Source organism: Apis mellifera, linkage group LG3 (genome assembly GCF_003254395.2).
Source record: "Apis mellifera strain DH4 linkage group LG3, Amel_HAv3.1, whole genome shotgun sequence".
In the NCBI taxonomy this organism is placed as follows: domain Eukaryota; kingdom Metazoa; phylum Arthropoda; class Insecta; order Hymenoptera; family Apidae; genus Apis; species Apis mellifera.
Genome location: NC_037640.1, coordinates 6075688 through 6089305, shown reverse-complemented (window position 1 = coordinate 6089305; position 13618 = coordinate 6075688). Strand labels below are relative to the sequence as shown.

At 23.0% G+C, this 13618-nt stretch overlaps 4 protein-coding genes and 1 long non-coding RNA gene across 8 annotated transcripts; 4 read left to right on the top strand and 1 right to left on the bottom strand.

The window, feature by feature from the left end:
• The first annotated feature begins 242 nt into the window (after positions 1 to 242).
• Positions 243 to 914, top strand: LOC551479 (40S ribosomal protein S21). The gene is made up of 4 exons (XM_006560898.3): positions 243 to 331; positions 424 to 481; positions 609 to 744; positions 805 to 914. Exons 2-4 carry the CDS (start codon positions 432 to 434, stop codon positions 868 to 870), a joined length of 252 nt encoding a protein of 83 aa, XP_006560961.1. The 5' UTR covers positions 243 to 331; positions 424 to 431; the 3' UTR covers positions 871 to 914.
• Positions 915 to 2014: 1100 nt separating this feature from the next.
• LOC410950 (TBC1 domain family member 9) lies at positions 2015 to 8297 on the bottom strand. Its single transcript, XM_394426.7, has 19 exons — positions 8049 to 8297; positions 6973 to 7139; positions 6708 to 6881; positions 6535 to 6631; positions 6270 to 6459; positions 6100 to 6176; positions 5952 to 6008; positions 5678 to 5882; positions 5389 to 5594; positions 4979 to 5268; positions 4702 to 4905; positions 4297 to 4628; positions 3988 to 4143; positions 3723 to 3908; positions 3444 to 3632; positions 3111 to 3273; positions 2709 to 3044; positions 2498 to 2619; positions 2015 to 2428 (listed from the first exon to the last, which is right to left on the bottom strand). Exons 1-19 carry the CDS (start codon positions 8090 to 8092, stop codon positions 2210 to 2212), a joined length of 3414 nt encoding a protein of 1137 aa, XP_394426.4. The 5' UTR covers positions 8093 to 8297; the 3' UTR covers positions 2015 to 2209.
• On the top strand, positions 3448 to 4275 carry LOC107964222. Its single transcript, XR_001702582.2, has 2 exons — positions 3448 to 3580; positions 3996 to 4275. It is a non-coding gene; the product is annotated as an uncharacterized LOC107964222 (long non-coding RNA).
• A 219-nt stretch (positions 8298 to 8516) lies between the features above and the next one.
• LOC102654169 (acyl carrier protein, mitochondrial) lies at positions 8517 to 10195 on the top strand. 3 transcript variants are annotated; one of them, XM_016911461.2, is made up of 4 exons: positions 8534 to 8862; positions 9298 to 9408; positions 9447 to 9563; positions 9877 to 10195. In XM_016911461.2, the coding sequence occupies exons 1-4, from the start codon at positions 8704 to 8706 to the stop codon at positions 10054 to 10056; spliced, it is 567 nt and encodes a 188-aa protein (XP_016766950.1). In that variant the 5' UTR covers positions 8534 to 8703; the 3' UTR covers positions 10057 to 10195. The 3 variants fall into 3 exon arrangements, with proteins under 3 accessions (XP_016766949.1, XP_016766950.1, XP_016766948.1); XM_016911460.2 differs by lacking the exon at positions 9447 to 9563 and having other exon boundaries at positions 8517 to 8862; positions 9298 to 9405; XM_016911459.2 differs by lacking the exon at positions 9298 to 9408 and having other exon boundaries at positions 8541 to 8862.
• Positions 10196 to 10339: 144 nt separating this feature from the next.
• On the top strand, positions 10340 to 13588 carry LOC410949 (MOB kinase activator-like 4). Of its 2 annotated transcripts, none has more exons than XM_394425.7 (4): positions 10340 to 10496; positions 10958 to 11331; positions 11419 to 11553; positions 11653 to 13588. In XM_394425.7, the coding sequence occupies exons 1-4, from the start codon at positions 10437 to 10439 to the stop codon at positions 11747 to 11749; spliced, it is 666 nt and encodes a 221-aa protein (XP_394425.2). In that variant the 5' UTR covers positions 10340 to 10436; the 3' UTR covers positions 11750 to 13588. The 2 variants fall into 2 exon arrangements, with proteins under 2 accessions (XP_394425.2, XP_006560963.1); XM_006560900.3 differs by having other exon boundaries at positions 10412 to 10496; positions 10941 to 11331.
• The last annotated feature ends 30 nt before the right edge of the window (positions 13589 to 13618 follow it).

Below are 13618 nucleotides of genomic sequence, written 5' to 3'. Positions count from 1 at the left end.
CTTCTATTATCCAATCAAATTGGGTAAAAATTCAATATTACGTCACATAATTCGCAAAAACCCTAAAAACGCATAACTTAATATACATAAAATTTTTGAATAAATAAATTTTGATAATTAATTTCAAAATCTATGAAAAGAATTCAAAATTTGTAATATCTCAAACTAAAATATATTCGAAGTTATGAAATTAATAACTTTTAATAAATATTTAAATTGATAGAAATATATAGAAATTTATTCTATGTTGGTAAACTTGATTTTGTTTTATGATATTTACCATATTGTAAGAGTTCTTTTCCGTAGGAAGCCATTTTACGGTGCTCTTTTAGTAAGTAAAAATAAGAATTTATTTTATATTATAATTTCATAATATTATATTTTTTTACATAAAAAAATAATTTCATATAAATTTTATTGTAGATATAAAAATGGAAAACGATAACGGAGTACTTGTTGACTTATACATCCCAAGAAAGTGGTAAGTAATACACGTGGATTGTTATTTTTTATGATATAGAAATAATATTTTTCTTTAAATAAAAATTGTAAATAACTGAAAAGAATTAAAAATTTAAATAAATTATAATAAGTCATATATTTTATAGTTCATCAAGTAATCGTATTATACATGCTAAAGATCATGCATCTATTCAATTAAGTATTGCTGATGTTGATCCTGAAACTGGACGCATGAGTGATTCACAAAAAATGTATGCAATTTGTGGAGCTATACGCCGAATGGTACGTTTTTTAAATTTTATTTAATTTTTAATTTTTTATTATTAATTATTTATTTTTTAGGGTGAATCTGATGATTGTTTGGTAAGACTTGCAAAAAATGATGGTATATTACCAAAAAATTTTTAATATATAATTCTTTTATTCTTTCAATAAAAATATAAAAATTTAAATAATGTGTATTATTATATTGAATTATTGACTTAAATTATATTTATAAACTTACAAAGATTTTTTTGTATATATAATTTATTATACGATTTTTGTACATAGAGTTTTATATATGAAATCGATCATTATATACACATATAGAAAGATAATTTTTTAATATTTCATGCTTTTTTTGACGGAATAATTTTTTTTGCTAATTCTATTTCAAAAATTTTGTTTGCAATAATTATATAAAAATAAAAATTATTTTAAAAATATAATTGTATGTGTCAAAAAAATATGATTTCAATTGCATTTAACAAAAATTTATAAACATGTTAAAATATATATATATCCATTTTAAATTTTATATTTTATATATATATAATGTGTTGAATAATAAGAATTAGTATAAATTTTTAAATACTTTGAAGAATTATCTCATATTTCTTAAGAATGTATATAGTATAAGTATAGTCTCTTAATTTATTATTGGACATAATTATTATTATAATCAGTAGCAATCAAAAATTATAGTTTTTTTATGTTTTTAAATATATTGAAATTTTTAGCAGAATTATAAAAACTAAGCAACATTTATTAATTGATAATAAAAATATTTCATAATCTTGTGCATATATTACGATTGGGAAAATATGGAAATTTATAATTATTCAGTATACTTTAATTCCAAAAACTTCTATTATATATTAATATTATTTACTGGGAACTTGATTTTTAAGCATAAATATCATTAAAAAATGATGGAACTGATATTTTAGATTTAAAATATTACCCTGAGCATATTCTATTGATATTATGTTTTTGTTTTTGATCAACGTGATTACTATATCCATGATTAGGCCAATAAATTACATATAGATTAATATTTTGAAAGATTAATTCTCAATCACATATGCAAAATTTTAATTTCATATAGTAAAAACTAATATAATGTATTACTAGATATCACTAAAAAAAGAATATTATAAGCATAAAGAATTAAATTTTTTTGGTACTTATCAATATTTTGGAATCAATAAAAAATATAATAGTAATATCATATAAAATTTAAATATTACTTGGATTAGTTTAATGAAACATTATATTTTTATCTTTTTTGTAACTACTATTTTGTTACAAAATGTCTTGAGCACTACAAATCTATTTTTTTAACTAAAATTTATACATCTAATTGCAATGAATGCAGAAATTTTCTTAGAAAATAAAATTACTGGTCAATTATTCAAGGCAATCTATGATTTTATAAATTTCATATATATCTTACACTATTTTTATACACAGTTAAGCCTGTGTATCAGACATTTAACACAGGAGTATCTGATAAGGAATGAACGCGATTGAATCTACGATTTTTTAGACTTGCAATCGCTTCTGCAAGATCTGCTCTTTTACTAAAAAAATCAACTATTGCTTGACCTGTTAAGGCAGATGCCAAAAACTGTTCAACACTTATTGTCCAATCTGGACCAGTAGATGCAATTATGTTTGATGGGTTTCCATTACGATCATGTGACTGAAAATCATTATTTATGTATAATTTGTAATATATGAGATGATTTATGTAATATAAATAATATGTTACCCGTTCCATAATTGAAGATGTTTGTTGAACAGCAATAGCAGCTAGAAGTAAACTATCTTCAGATTCATCTCTACCAACATAAAACTTTTTGCCAACATCGCCTAATTGAAGTAAAAGTGTACCTATATATTAAAACATTTTTTTTTATTATTTATATGACATGGATTTAAATAGCAATAATATTTTTATATTTGTAGTACATATAATTTACCTATTGAAGCTATACAATGATAAGTTTCTTGTTCTTCTGGTTGTGCAGGAAACATGTCATAAAGAGTTTTCCATAATGCAATAAAATGTCCTTGTGACATTTTTGGCACAGTTTTAAGATCCAATGGACTATCTTTGGATGCTATCATAGAACGTAAACTACCCATACTTTGAACTTCCCATGATTGATCTCCTTGTTGGCTGGTCAAACTTGTCGAGCGAGATAAAGTACCAATACTAGGTTCTTCTGCTAAACTAACTGGCATTTCCAAAGAAGCAACGCTTTGTTCCATACTATCAAAAAAATCTGTAGCTTCAGCTGCTACTTCAGCACCATCTGATATTAATTATCCAAATAAATATTCTTTTATTATAACATTTTTAAGTACAAAATAATATTTACCAGAATGTGTTGGTGATTCAAAATCAGCTGGTGTAAGTAGTGGTGGTAAGTGTAGAGTATATAAAAGTTTTAATCTTTGTGTTAAATCTGCAGTTGCTGTCATACCAATTGCTTGTACTAATTCCCGAAAGTTCAGTAGACCATCACGATTACGATCCATTAACTGATAGTACAATAGTACTTATGAACATTTTCTGTATTTGCTTGATCTTATTCAATAGAATTAAGATATACATAGGTGTTAATTCTCTAATATTTTTTATCAATTTTCTTTTTTCAGATACAGGTAACTATACTTAAAAAAAAATTACTTTTTAAATTCAATTAACTTACACGGAATAATCGGGCAGCGAGAGATTCAGCTTGACTACATTTTCCCCACGGGGATAAACCACCAAATAATATTCTAAATAATTCAAAATCTATTTTATATGCTTCATAAGGAGGCTGTGTTGGATCATAACGATCAGGTTCAGGTTTTCGTTGACTCATTAATTCTTCTCTTACTAAATTTAATAAATCCTAAATAATAATACAATTATTTTTTAAACAGTTATATATATTTTTATATATATATATATATATATTTATTTATTTAAATATATATAATACCTGTAATTCTTCCATTGTCATATATTTATCAACAATAACACTTCTAATTACATTTTTCTCAATTCCATCTTCCAAACTTTGAACTACCCTCAATCTGTGTTTTAAACGAAGTCTTTCTATTCCACCAATTGTCAAAGATCCATATCTTGAATATGCTTCATATATTAAAGTTTGAACAGATATACTCTAAATTGACGAATATATATAAATGTAAATAGATAGAATTTTTAATGTTTACAAATATAATTCATAAAAGTATTCTTACTCTATTAGGAGTAGCACTATCAACTGGTCTAGGAAGTATAAGTCCCTCATCATTGTATACACCTCCAAGATAATCTGTTAATAACTGCATTGCTTCACCATCGTCACGGCAATTTAATAATTTATCTTGGTTCCACTCCAGTACTGTCAATGCTATCTGACACAGGAAGAAAGACCTGTTTACTTCAAATTTCTTCTGTACGTAATTTATTCTGTATTTATTAGAAAGAATGTCAATAAAATTCAATATTTTGACTAATAAAAAATAATTAAGGAGCTAAAAATAAAATATACATAAAATGTGTTATACCTGGAAAATTACTTTTGCTCCATCATAGAAAAAACAATCCATTATATTTACTGCACTACTTGTTGGCATAACACTTAAAAATATAGTTAAGAACCACGAAAGTGATATAACTTTAATAAGACCAAGTTCTTGCAATCTAGCATGTAAAGTTGGTAAATGTTCAGCTGCTAGTTCTTCTAAAAGACCTTGATCAACAAGAGCACCGACTACTCTTCTATCATAATAATCGGGTAATAATGATTCACATACATTACATAATTGCCAAAATGCAGATTCTTCTGAGCAATAAATTAATAGTACTGAAGCTACTATATTCATGGCCTGACAATAACCTGTTTCAAAATAATTAAAATCATAATTTTTTGAAATTTTTATAATTTTTATAACTGCAGATAAAATTTTTACCAATTTGTGGATTTTTCCAAGCATATGCAGAAAGAACTCTTCTTAAAGCACTGATACCAGTATCAGATTGAAATGCAGGATGTTCAGGTAAAGATCGATGCAAATCTCGTTCTATTTCTTCATTTGCTTGACATGATTTACCTAAAGATTGATCAACTAGTGACTTATATAGTCCTGGATTCATTACCATTTCATTTAAAGCACCTACAAATAAATCGAAATTATATTACATTAATATAATTATGTGAATAGGATTACATTTATTATATTATATTACCAGAAAAAGTAAGCCAGACTTCTCCTCTAAGAGATTGTGGTACACCCTGAATTATAAGTTTTGCTGTTTCTGTTGTTCTGTACATTGTAATTCCTCTGCCATATTCTGCAAAATGAAGTTCCCATTGTTTTTCTTTAGCTTCTTGTTTTAGTGCAGCTTCATTAGTTAATGGAGCTTTAAATAAAGTCATTAATGGTGGTTGTGGTTTCCAATCATTAACTGATTTAGTTTCTTTGCAATTGGTGTCATTATGTTGAATAATATTTTGAGAAAATACATGATCAATATTCCTATATCAAAATAAAATATATTAATTAAAATATAAATATATTATTAAATTGTAATAAAAATTAATAATATAATGTAATAATATAAAATTGTAAAATTAATAATATTATATAAAAACTTACAAATTTGATAATTTAGATCTTGCTAATAATTCAGATATTTTTTGCACAACAAAATCACGATCATGAATCTGAGCAAATAAAAATGAAGATCGAGCTGTTGTCACTAGAATAGATTTATCTATTCCTGTACTGGATGATTGATTTTCAGCAGGTTCAATAAGTCTTACTTCTCTTAATGGTATAACTAAACTTACTAATCCTCTTACCTATTGATAAAGTAAATGATTTTATTAAGTATAAATTTTTATATAATAAATTTAATTAAATTTTTATATTTAATTATATTTACCCTGCTTTCAAAACAAAGATAATTTTGAGAGAGAAATATTTTTCCCCATACATATCTTTTATTATATGGTGTCCATAATGTTGCATCAATACTGCCATCCAATTTTTCAATACCTGGTAATCTGAATTGTAACCTATAAGCTTCAGAATGTGCTCGTGCATCAAGATCCCTTTTCAAGAAAGATGGTTTTTTAGGTACATTTTTGCTGTAAAAATAATTACCATTGTATTAATATATATAAATTTTTTTTGAAATTTTCAAAATCATTAAATACCTTAATTTGCTTAATAGTTCTCTATCTTCATTAAAACCACTTTTTTCATCTATAAGTCTAATAAAAATAAAATAAGATTAATTTATTAAATGTATTTTTTCATTCTTATTTTGATGTAGTTGATTATACTTAATATAAATAATATTACCTTTTCATAGCAATATTTGTAAGTTGTTCCATTAATGAATATGTTTCAGATTTATGAAGAAACATTGAAAAATAATGCTACAAGAAAAATAAAAAAAAGTATTTATCATAAAAAATTTAATATTTTAAATAATATCTTACAATACAATAATAGTATAATATTTTATTTACCTCTTTATTTTCTCTTGTTACAACTCGTATACTATCTGGAAACAAGATGGAATTGGTTTTACTTAATTCAGTAATATCAGCCCATCTTATAATTAATTTTGTTTCTCTTGCCAAAATATAGGCATAAAAACACATATGATTTATTGATAAATATAACCATCCTTGTCTAGGTAAACGAGATTTCCAATAACTAAAAAAAAATACAGTATATATAAAATTTGTTAAGTTTTATTAAAATTTTATATATTTTTAACTATAAAAATACCTGCATGAATAATAATTGACTAATTTATCTTCTTTTGGTATATTAAAAAGTTGATGAAATTTAAAAGATACAGTTTTAAATGATTCTGGATCCTCTTCTATAAAATAATATAAGTTTTAATAATTATGTACAAATTTTATTTTTTAATCAATAATAAATAATAAATAATTTACCATCTGCAAATTGACAATCTGGTACATTGTTTGCAATAATAGATTGTATTTTACAACAAACAAATTCAGTAATTTCTTCTTCAGTATCAAATGATGTTAAAGTATCCATTAAATTAGAATGAAGCCATTCCCAATCTTGTAAAATTTCTTCATGTGTCAAAGAGCATGCAACTGCTATATAAATTAAAAAAATAAATCAATATATTTATAAAAAATTATAAAAATTATAAAAAAAAAAATATCTAAATTTGTTAAGATATCTTACCCCAATAAACTTCTGATGATGGTGTTTGATGTAATATTCTAAATGGTGGAGGTTTGGTGTCAAAAACACTATCCAATGTTCCTACCAATATAGAAGTAAGACCTTTTGTTTTTCCATGTCCTTTACGACGTTGTAAAACAAAATATACAGTTGCTTGTTCTGTTATCCTATATAATAAAAATGATAAAATAAAATCATTTTTCTTTAAGAAAAAATATAAAATTCACTTATTCATTGTAAAACACAATAATTATAATTACATAATATACTATTTATATTTCTATTATATAAAGTTAATATCAAATTTTTCTATATATTAAAAAAAAAAAAGATAAGTATAATAAATTTAATTGCACAATAAAGAAAGTAAATTTTAAAATAAAAAAATCATAAAAAATATAATAAATATATAAATATAAAGACATAATAAAAATATAAAAAACTTCAGTTAATAAAAACTGTAATTTTTATTTTTGCAATTTATAATATTAGAAAACAACAATAATTTCGTATATAATATTATATTTATAGAATATTATAATTACAGAAATATACATATCAATGAAATTTTTCACTTTTCATTTATATTTTATTCATAAATATTATTGAAGGGGAAATTAATCTCGTAGATAATTAATAAAATGATTTTAATAGCGCGAATATTTCTTATCGTTAATAAACCGTATCTCTTAAGTACAATATATTGTAATTTATATTTTTATACTGAATGATAATATATAGAAAAATATAGCAATAATTTAAAATTCTTGACATATTAGAACTTTAAACATTTCAAGATATTCAAAAATATAATTAATAAATTCTTTTAAGGAATATATTAAATTTATTATCATTAGTTATATTTACGAAGTATAAACAAATAATTTTAATTAAAAAATTTACAAATTAATTAAAACGATAATTATTTGTATATATGAATTAATAGTATTTTGAATATATTAATTGCTCGAAGATTACTAAAATTCCTAAATATTTGTCTGTCAGCTGTCTTTGACATACGATGTAAACAGTAATTATAACAGAACATAGAACATTGTATACACATATTAATTTACCAAAAAGCATTTGCCAGTAGAACCTCTTGTGGCTTCACCCACATATTGATCACTATTGTTCCAGCACATATGGTACTAACGATACAAATTCAAACACACTTTATCCAAGATACTAGCAAAATTCGTTGCCTGAGTAATAGAAAAAATACTTGCCAAAGATAAACACTAACATGAACTCTATTACAAATCACGTCAGCTGCGTCAATTTTTGCAATTTCGCCATATTCTCGATTCAAAATGTTACTAAGAATTCAATATTTTTGCTTTAGAATGTTTCATTTTTTTAAAAAACATTTTATAATAGAATATAAATTAAATAAAATTATTTATAAATATGTTATATTGAAATATGTACATGAAGTTTAAAAATAATAAATTTTACTATTTTTAAAATAATATTCTCTGGAACTATAATTGATACCATATCATATATATATATATATATATATATACACGTATAAATGTTTGAAAAGCACATGATAAAATATAATAAATCATAATTTTTATTTTATAATAAATATATTATTATAAAGTAGATGTCGCTACAATTTTTAATTCATGTAAACTCCTGTATGAGATAACTGCAATACACAAGTAAAGTTAGTGTTATACGATTAGGTTACGTCTTTTCGCGAGATTTTTCATTGCAGAGAAAATGGCGTCTCTCGCGGGAGTTCGTATTTTAATAAGAAATACCGGTGCTTTTAGAAATTTGATCTCTCGAACGTGTTTACGAAGTGCTATTACACAATTTCAATTAAATGAAAGATTATTTCATTGTAAAAGACAAAGTATTCTCACAGTTATACCTCAGGTAAATATTACTTTTCTGTGATTTTCTATGAATTCTTTTCGACAGTTCATATATCCTATTTTAAATTACGCATTATGTAATCAAAATAATTCTGTTTTAAGTAAAATAATTAATATAAGGAAATGTAAAATATAGAATTTAAAATATTCTACCGATTTAGTATGTCATGTTTTAATTAAATTGAATATACATAAAGTAGTAAAGTCCATTCCTACAGTATAAATTCAGATTTTATTTCATTAATGATATTATATTTAATTATATTTGTTGCCATGCTTATATAAGAAATCAATACTTTTTAATTATAATTGTAAATTTAATATTAATATTACTTTCTTTTATTATAAATATATGTTTTAATATAAAGATTATAATTATATTAATTATATATTCTATTTAATTATATGTATAATATATATATAATATTATAAATAGGTAAATATACAAAATATTCGTACATCCACTTCAAAACCTAAAACTCAAGAACTAGAAGAACGTGTTTTAAATGTGGTCCAAGCTTATGATAAAATAACTGCTGACAAGGTTGTAAAGTTATATATTTTTTACAAACTATTATTTTACAGGGCACACGAGTCAAGCAGGTGCGTCAGTATGGCCATAAGGCACCATTATCACTTGACCTTATTCGCCAGCGTGTACTTTTAGTACTCAATCTCTATGATAAAGTTGATGTTCAGAAGGTATCTATTCACAAGATAATACAACATTAAAGAATACTTGTGAAAGTGTTTTGCAAATATATAGGACTATATTTGAAAAAAATTTTCATAAGTATTTTTTCTTTTTAATAATTTCCAATGAAAAAAATCTTTAAAGCTTATGATAATATTTTATATTTGTAAAACACTTGATAGATAGCTTCTCAGAAAAAGTATGATAGATTAACACTTCGCTTGAATCGTGATGTCTATAATAAATTAATATAATAAAATTATTCAATTATTTATTCATTTTTTGTATATATTATCATTAAAAATTTGATATTTTGTACAGTTATCTTTGAACTCTCATTTTATGCAAGATCTGGGTTTGGATTCTTTGGATCATGTAGAAATTATAATGGCTATAGAAGATGAATTTGGTTTTGAAATACCAGATATGGATGCACAGAAGCTTCTACGACCTGCGGATATAGTACGTTACGTTGCCGATAGAGAAGATGTTTACGAATAAATATTCATATAATATAAATCATCTCATTAGTCAAGCTTTTTTATTTTTAAAACATTATTAAAAAAAATAATAAATTTTATTTCTTCTGTATATAATATAAATTGTAAAAATAAAGTGTATCGTTAGATCAAATCGTAAATTATGTTCTCCTATATGTATTTATTTATAATATTAAACAAAAAAAAATACAATATACTTTTGCAATTTACTTTTATTTTATGTTGATATAAACATTCAAGTTATTTCTAAATAAAATATAAAATGCCACTATATAACAATAATATGGTGTCGCTACTCTCTAGGCCGACATTACGACATCTCAGATCTTTTTATTTGATTCAATCGAACGTACATGCTAATCGAGTGCAACAACTGAAAAAATGAAGATGGCGGACGGATGTGTATTCTTTAGAAGAAATAGACCTGGAACTACAGCAAAGGTTAATAAAACTTTTAATTTTTTTAAGAATTTATTATTTTCATCTCTTATATACTATCATTTAATGATAGTTCGATTATATATAATGTACTTACAGAGATATTTGAAAGCGTCTTTAACGTATCTTTCTAAAATTAATTAACGCGTTACAAAAAACTTGTTTACAAATTAATGATTCATGATATTTATATCATTTTATTTTTGTATATCTTTAATTTATTCTTATTAATATATCTTTAATTTAATTTTACTAACGTTATAATATTTTTTAAAATTATTCATTTATATAAATATGTTTTACATTACATCGTTACATTATAAAAATATAGATATTTTCAGTAATAATAATATAATATAATAATCATAATGATAAAATGTTCATGTAATAAGTGAGTCATATAAATAATATTAATTTCTCATTTCTTATTAAAAATTCTTAATTTAGGAACCTTCTTTGGTTAGAATTTCTGTAGGTGGCCTGATGAACCCTTTGAAGAAATGGACAGCACGCTGGCCGTGCAACAATATATTCAACAAATGATTAGAAGAGATCCATCTAATGTTGATTTAATATTGAAAATGCCAGAAGCGCAAGATGAAGCAGTATGGAAGTATGAACATTTAAGACAGTTTTGTATGGAACTGAATGGTTTAACAGTAAGACTACAGGCTGAATGTCATCCAGAAACCTGTACTCAAATGACAGCTACTGAACAATGGATATTTCTATGTGCTGCACATAAGACACCTAAAGAATGTCCAGCTATTGATTATACACGACATACACTTGATGGTGCAGCTTGTTTACTTAATAGTAACAAATATTTTCCTAGCAGGTATATATAATATCATATTAAAAAATTATTATAATAGTCATACAAATATAATATTTATTTTTTTTATTTTTTCATATTTAATTTCAGAGTTAGTATTAAAGAATCTTCAGTAGCCAAACTTGGATCTGTTAGCAGAAGAGTTTATAGAATTTTCTCTCATGCATATTATCATCATAGAACAATATTTGATGAATTTGAAAATGAGACTTTTTTATGTCGCAGGTAAAATGATTAATTACAAAAATATAATTATAATATCAATATAATAATATAAAATTATTAATTCATTTATTTTGTCTTTTATATTGACTTTTATTCTAGATTTACAGCATTTGTAACAAAATATAATTTAATGTCAAAGGAAAGTTTAATAGTACCAATTATGGAAGAAGAAGGAACAACAGAAAGTGAAGCATAATAGAACTTAAATATTTATATTTACCTGAAATTCGTTGAATGTAATATGAAATCATAAGTAATGATATATTATTGAAATATCTCTTGTAATTCCAAATGTTATAGGAGTAACAAGAGTATTACAAGAGATTAATAATTTTTGGTAACTTGTGTAGAAATATATTACTAGAATTTCTTGTTATTAATTGAATTAAGATAAAAATCTTTTTGATACAATTTTTTTTTCTTTTTTTTTTTTATAAAAATTCGTTGTATGAAGCAATTTGTTATATTTAATAAGCTATATTTGCAGTATTTATTTATTATTAACGTATAAAATGTAGAAGATATAATTAAAATGAACTAGCCATTATTAAACCTTTATAAAGATGAATCTTTTTAAATAAATGTTTTATATCTTCTACAATTTATTAAATAAAAATTATTGTATATTATTGAATTTTATATGTATTTATGTATTATTTTTAAAGTAACAAAATTATAAAAAAAATTATTTTTAAAGTAACAAAATTATAAAAAAAATTTCTTATAGAAATTCATTTCAATACTGTTTCATAAAATAATGTAACAAGAAATTCAAGTTTAGAGTAAAAACATTCAATTTTTTGCATAACATTATATTATATAATATTTTATATTTCTTCCTTCTTAATATTATAAATTTGTATACAAATATTTAATTTTATTGAAATTGCATATAAATTTTAAAAAGTTCTTTTATAGTATAATTTTGAATGTAACATTAAGTATCAAAATAATTATTTTATATTTGAATAATTTATCATAAAAAAATATACTGTAACAAAAGTCATTAATATGACGTAATTATAATCATCGTAAAATAACCAAATTAAACAAACACTTATATGCATTATTAGTAATGATAATAAATGTTGTAGTGTTCTTATTTATATCATATTTATCTTATGTGGGATTGAAATGTTAAGCTTTCTTCTCCATTAATCGAACTTGACTATCGTATGATCCGATTAAAAATATTACATTTTTATTCTCTGTAAAATATTAAACATAAGAAAAATGATACATAACTCTCATGTTATTACGGCACTTAATCTTCAAAAATAAGACTAGAGAATATAAGTAAACATTATTTTTTATATTATTTTTTTCTTTTAATGTATATTCATTTTTTAAAAATTAATAATTTCATTAATAAAAAAGTTGAAAATGTTCTCTAGTTTTCTTATTAAGAAAAGCAATATCAGTGCCGGAAAATTATCCATATTACTGCCGAGTACATAAGCTCCAAAAAGTACTTTATATTAGTAACTGATATAAAATTTAAGAAGAGAAAATTGAACATACTTGAAATCTATTGTCTTTCAGTTTATTAATGTTTCAATCATGATTTGTTCAAAGAAATTTTTGTAAGCTTATACCAATTTGATACCAAGAATATATGTTTTTATAAAGAGTAAAGAAAATATTTTGCTTATACAAAAAAAAGAATTGTAAAATGTCTTTCTTTTATTTTCACTAATAATGAAAAACATAATCATGCAAAATAAATTTTTTAATAATTTCATTTATTGTTGGTGAAATATGATTTTTGCCAATCGTTTATTGCAATTTTTTCTAAAACAAAAAAATATCTTACAAATCTTGAATTTCTATAGAAGGCACTGTAATTTTCATAGTATGTGTTATAAGTCTGCAATGTGCATGTATGCCTATTGTAACATTGTATATATAATTTGTAAATAAAAAATTCAATAGACACGATCAGTTGACAAAATAATCGAGAAAAGAAAAATATATCGTGATTATTTCTATACAAATATGCATGTACTGAAGGAATAAACTTTTTACTCAATATAAATATTTATATCATCTTTTTATTATATATTAA